The sequence below is a fragment of the Mastomys coucha genome, unplaced genomic scaffold, assembly GCF_008632895.1.
Source record: "Mastomys coucha isolate ucsf_1 unplaced genomic scaffold, UCSF_Mcou_1 pScaffold22, whole genome shotgun sequence".
NCBI lineage: Eukaryota > Metazoa > Chordata > Mammalia > Rodentia > Muridae > Mastomys > Mastomys coucha.
The window spans coordinates 110,707,572-110,713,624 of record NW_022196905.1 but is presented as its reverse complement, the minus strand read 5'-3'; the positions used below and the strand labels follow the sequence as shown (position 1 = coordinate 110,713,624).

General features: G+C 47.2%; 1 protein-coding gene and 1 long non-coding RNA gene across 3 annotated transcripts in view; one reads left to right on the top strand and one right to left on the bottom strand.

The window, feature by feature from the left end:
- The window catches only part of Vsig10 (V-set and immunoglobulin domain containing 10), a 33,827-nt gene that overhangs the window by 2,830 nt on the left and 24,944 nt on the right, over positions 1-6,053 (bottom strand). The window contains exons 6-8 of one of the 2 annotated variants that reach the window (XM_031337625.1): positions 4,222-4,332; positions 3,414-3,429; positions 1,163-1,386 (exon numbers count right to left, since the gene is read on the bottom strand). In XM_031337625.1, coding sequence (XP_031193485.1) covers positions 1,163-1,386; positions 3,414-3,429; positions 4,222-4,332 — 351 coding nt within the window. Of the gene's footprint in view, positions 1-1,162; positions 1,387-2,704; positions 2,722-3,413; positions 3,430-4,221; positions 4,333-6,053 lie in introns of those variants that run through there. The other variant, XM_031337626.1, reaches the window with a different exon arrangement.
- LOC116068282 lies at positions 2,096-2,932 on the top strand. Its single transcript, XR_004109525.1, has 2 exons — positions 2,096-2,238; positions 2,799-2,932. It is a non-coding gene; the product is annotated as an uncharacterized LOC116068282 (long non-coding RNA).

Here is a 6,053-nt window from a genome sequence, read left to right as displayed (position 1 = left end):
TCACCCATCATGCTCCTGACTCAAGACCAGAAATGTTCTCTCTTCTCTCTACTCATTCAAACTCAACTGCCCTTCTAGACTTGGCTCCAAGCCACCTCTTCCACAAAGCTGGTCCAGACTAAAGCACCCCTCCTAGCTCTCATCTTCCTTCCAGCTCCTATTCTTGATTGTTTGCTTGACACAGGGTTTCTCTATATACCCCTGTCTGCCCTGGAACGTGCTCCATCTCAGAGGTCTATCTGTCTGCCTTTGCCTCCCAAGTGCTAGGACTAAAGGTATGTGCCACCACCACCTGACCTCAGGATTTTTAAATCTGCCAACCATCAGATAATCAAATCCCCCCTTTAGCACACTTCTCCTAGGGCTTTCTCTTAGCACTGGGTACATTTTACTTCCATTTAAATTTCCCCCTTATATTTAATGTGCTTAGCCTGCTAGCCTTAGGAGGCTGCCCAAGCATTCACAGACCATACAGGGCTTTCTTTCCTAATCCAACAATCCCTGTACTATGCCTTCCCCATGGACTTCGTTGGATGATTTCTTCTCTATGCTGGTAGTTAACACGTGTTGATTATCTTACCCAAATGCTTGGGACCAGAGGTGATGTGGACTTTAGACTGCTGGTAATCTGCATTTAGAGAATGACAGTCCATGTGGTGGGACCCAAATCTAAATAAACATGAACTCTATGTTTATTTCAGAGTTTCCTTAAGTAGGTCTCATGTGTAGGTGATAGTATAAGATATTTTATTGTTTGTTTATGTAGTGGGGGTAGGTGGAAGTCAGAAAACAACTTTGGGGAGCGTATTCACTCTTTCCACCAGGGGCTGAACTCAGGTCATCAGGCTTGGCAGCAAGAACCTTTACCCATTGAGCCATCTTGCCAGCCCCATGTTATACAATATTTTAAATAATCTCATGCATGACACACAGTTGAAGTTTGTTGAAGCATCAGTCTTGTGGCATACACTGACACTTAAATGTTTTATAGTTTAGGTTTTTGGGAATGGAACACTCAACCTAGCATGGAGTCTTGGGTTCTAGACTAAACCTGAGTCAGCTAACTTGCCTAGGCTTTAAGAAATTGCCCCTGTTAATTAGAGGCACCTTCCAGGAAAGCTGGCTATACAGATTTAAGGGTCTGGAAGGGAGGCAGACTTACCCTGAAACTCCTGGAATCCATTCCCCATGCAGTCTAAGTTCCCGTTGACCAGGGCAGTCACCCTGTGAATGTGTCCATGCTTGCTTATCTCTTTCGGCAACTCCTCTGTCTCGTTTGTCTCCTGCTCCACCTCTTCAGCAACATCTTTCTTGTCCTCCTCCTCCTCTTCTTCCTCCTCCTCTTCTGAATCCACCAAAACCATGATGTCACCCGTGTCCTGTCCCCTAATTTCCAAAGGAGAAAAAATAATCAGGAAGTCATCTTGTCTGTCTCAACTTGAGCCCCACTGAAGAGACCACATGGGTCTCCTTGTAATCCCCTTATGACTATGGGAAATTCTTCATGCACTTGGCACAGCTTACTTGTGACAGTGAGATGTAACTTCTCAATGAGACTTAGGCACGCACTTAGGCACGCACGGATGGTGAGAGAGATGGTAGCCTTGTCTTTTGTGGGTATCTGTTCACATGCTGTCCCTACTGTGTTGTCCCAGGCATCTAGTACAGTATTTTTCAATGTGGAATGTATATAAATGCTGCATCCCAGGCTGGAAGTGTAGCTCAGCAGCTGGAGTGTTCGCCTAGTATGTATGTATGCATGGTAGAGTGTGCTTGCAATTCCAGCACTTGGGAGGTGGATGCAGGAAGATCAGAAGTTTGAGGTCATCTTTGGCTACCATAGTGAGTTTGAGGCCAACTCAGAATACCTAAGAACCAGTCTCAACAAACAAACCAACAAACCAACCAACCAACCCCCCCAAAATAAAACAAATACCAAGTTCTTTCCTCAAATGGCCTTATTTCTGTCTCAGTCCTACAGATCTCTCCTGATCCTCCAGTAAGATCTTCTCTTCCTCAAACTGCAAGAGGGCCCCCGTCCATCATCCTGGCATGGAACTGCTCTTGCCTTTCCACAGGTGCATGCAGCCTGCCTTGCCCAGCCATGGGCTCAAGGAAGGAATGATGTATTTCCAGCTGACTACAAGGCCCAGGAGCACCACATTCACAATTCACCCCCCTCATACCACTCTGTGAAACGGATGGAAGGATGGAGGCTCAGAGGATTGAGAATACCTGGTAGGCTATTTTTCCACTGCCCGTGAAATGAGCCAATCCAAGCCACATTAGACTATATTAAGGCAGGTTTATTGGGGAAGCTGTTCTCTAGTGGGTGCGTTCACTGGCCCCAAGGATTAAGGCCAGGGCAGTTGTCACTGGGGAGTTAAGGGGAGAGAAAGAGAAAGGGAGGGTATACCTAGAGAGGAAAGAAGAGAAGAGGGGAGGGGAGGGGAGAGAAAAAGATCAAAATGCCTGGATTATATAGGGAAGAGCATCTGGGGGAAGGGCAACCCAGCCCCTGGGCTGGAAAGTTCAGTGTTGGGGGCAGGGTATGCCAGGTAGGGACTGAGGGATGCTGGGAGAACCTGGAGGCCAGGTCTGCTTTGATATATAAAATATTCACCTCAGTCCCTCGACCCTGTACAAAAGACTTGGGATCAGCAACTGGGGCCTAGGGGCCATGGTTCCTAGCCGCTTCCCACAAGGCCTCATTGGTATTACCTGTGAATAATAAGCATGAGAATGACAAATTTGCCTGAACAATGGCCCTTCACAAGAATGGCAAAATGGTTTCCCAGGAAAGAAGGCTCTAGAACAGTAAGATCCCATTGGGAAAAATGAAAGAATAAGGAACTAATTGTTCGTGGATCATAAAGAAGAATTCTCTCTACTGCTCAATATCACCTTGGGGAAATAAAATATACAAATTCCACTTGTTTACTTTTTCCCTTGCTGAATTTTCCTGTGGGGGTGGGGCATGCTTAGACTTGTCTTCCAAAGCATTCTAGCGACTTGGACTTCCTTTTAACTCTCAGAAAATGAACTAGAAGCCAACGCCCGAGTAACCTGACTGGAGTGTATTCAGAGCCCAAGTGTTTCAGTGTGCCCCTCCTGGAGGTTCCCATTATAAAGGGTCACAGGACTCTGGAATCCTTCAGACCTGGGTCAGAGGACAGACCCTTCTACCTGCCTCAATTTACCTGCAGAAATCACTCCACTGGGTCTCTACCTCCTCTGTGAAACACATATGCCACTCCCACCCCACGACATCATCAAGATGGAGGTTTTCCCACAAAGCCTCAGGAAGCTCCTGGCCCAGGGTCAGGCACATAGTTTGATCCCAGCAGGAATAAGAACAGCAATGACAAGGAATGATGGGAAAAGTCTTTGGATTAGAATCCCCAAACACTCACCTGAATGTGCTCCCTGCTGAAAGAAAGAAAAAGAAGAGAGAGGTAAGCACCGGATACACTGGTTCAGTTTCAAGAGTTTTCAATCAAACCACCAATGGCTGAGGAGATAACTCAATAGCCTAAGCTCCTGAGATCAAAGTCAAATGCCTAAGAAGCCAGATATAGCTCTATGTACCTGAGACTCCATCATTAGGGGTGTGAGACCCCGTGGAGCCTAGGCCATTGCTAGCCAGCCAGCCCAGCTAAAGGAGTAAAGCATCCCTGTCCAGAGCCAGTAAAGGTGAGGAAGAGAGGAAGACAACCAAGATCGTGTTCTAGCCTCTGCATGGTCACACATGGATGGGCACACAACCACACACTGCTGTGCACACAACACATACATGTACAGAGCAAATTATAAAGGCATGACTAACACTGACAAAGCATGACCATCTAAGAAACATTCTAACTGCTTGGGGACATACTTAAGTACCTCATTATCAAGCATAGTTTTACAAAGCTTTAGAGGGTGGGGTACTAGGTAGAAGCTGGACAGAGGGTTTTCTTCCCACCCATGGCTTTTTAAATTTCGCCTGCAGGTAGGTCTGTGTACCACATGCAAGCCCAGTGTTCAAGGACACCAAACGATGGGCTGGGATCCCCTGGAACTGAGGTTACAGACAGTTGAGAGCCAGCACGTGGGTGCCGGGAATCAAACCCTGATTCTGAGAGTAGCCAATGCTCTTAACTGCTTTGCCACCTCTCCAGCCCTACCCACAGCTTTTTCTTTTTTTTTTTTAAGCTTGAAAAAGAAGCACAGAACTCTTACCCTTCCAGCAGAAAGCAGGGCTGTAATACAGCATGAGGCCTGAAACAATGGCCAGTCCCAGCAGGAGGAGGCTCACCACAGTGCCCACAATGCCCCCGATGTTCAGAGGTTCTATGAAGAGATCACCACGTCATGAGCCCTTTTGATTGGTCGCCCCAAACCTCCCCTCTTTAGCCCAAATCCATCTTTTTCTTTTTCTTTTTTCTTCCTGCATCCACCTCTTTTTTTTTTTTAAGGTTTCTCTGTGTAGCCCTGGCTGGCCTGGAACTCACTCTGTAGACCAGGCTGGCCTCAATCTCTGAAATCCACCTGCCTCTGCCTCCCAAGTACTGGGACTAAAGGTGTATACCACCACTGCCTGCCATCTTTTTCTTGTCTCATCATGGTTTCATGTCCACAGAACCTCTCTAAGATCAACCTCAGGCAGATAGAATTCATAGAGTCAGACGAAGCATGTAACATCTATATACACTGCAGAACTGAGGAACTCTGTGTGATCCAAGGCCCCAGTGAAAGTGGGAATTGGTACCACAGTAAACATGGTGATCAATGGACCAGGACTGTGGGGCAGTAGACTGTGCCACCACACAGAAAACCAGGTAAGATGAATTCAGGAACCCCAGTGTGATGGTTTGAAGATGCTTGGCCCAGGGAGTGGCACTATTTGGAGGTGTGGTCTTATTGGAGTAGGTGTGGTCTTGTTGGAGTAGGTGTGGTCTTGTTGGAGTAGGTGTAGTCTTGTTGGAGTAGGTGTGTCACTGTGGGCTTTTAATACCCTAGTCCTAGCTGCCTAGAAGCTAGTATTCTGCTGGCAGACTTCAGATGAAGATGTAGAACTCTCAGCTCTGCTTACACCATGCCTGCCTGGATGCTGCCATGCTCCTGTCTTGATGATAATGGACTGAACCTCTGAACCTGTAAGCCAGCCCCAATTAAATGTTGTCCTTATGAGAGTTGCCTTGGTCATGGTGTCTGTTCACAGCAGTAAACCCTAAGGCACCCAGCAATTCTTATGATTGAGAACAGTAGGTGTTTAAATCTACTCCGGACCAGGGTCCTGTCCTGGAACATCCCACTGAGAGGACTGTGACAATCAGTCCCATAGGGACCACACCTGAAGTCCTTCCACATGCAGATGAGGCATCCCTAACTTCTCAGTTTGAGCCAAGAGAAAGCATCTATCTGCCTTTTCTCTCCTGAGACTTTCGAAGCTGCAACTCTTTGGCAATTCAGGCCAGGCCACGTCAGAGCTCCATGATCCCCACAGACAGTGCCTGGTACACAGAGCTGCACAGGACAGAGCTATTTATTTAGGTTTTTTGAGACAAGTTTCTCTGTGTAGCTCTGGCTGTCCTGAAACAAAGCTAGCCTGAACTCACAGAGATCTGCCCACCTCTGCCTCTGGAGGGTGAGGATCAAAGGTGTGCACCACCACTGCCTGGACAGAACAGAAAATTTAGGTGTTGGCCACACGTAGAAAAATATATGGTATCTTGAGTGGTGACACAAACCTGAGGCAAAAGGAGGTTCAAGGCCAGCCTGGTCTACAGAGGAGGTTCCAGCCTGACCAGAGCTATATATACATCAAGACCCTGTCTCAAATGGAAAACAGGCTGGAGAGAGCTTGATATTGTCACAAGAGTGAACAAAGGAAGCAGGGGAGATGGAGCTGGCTCCAACTTAGGCAACAAGGGAGGGGCAAAAGGAAGGAAAGAAACTTGATCTAACCACAGACCACCCACAAAAACCAAATCTGAATTAAATCCTTAACCGTAGCGGAGAATGTTAAACCGTCAGAAGAAACAGGAGAAAGCCAGGCGTAGTGGCAGACA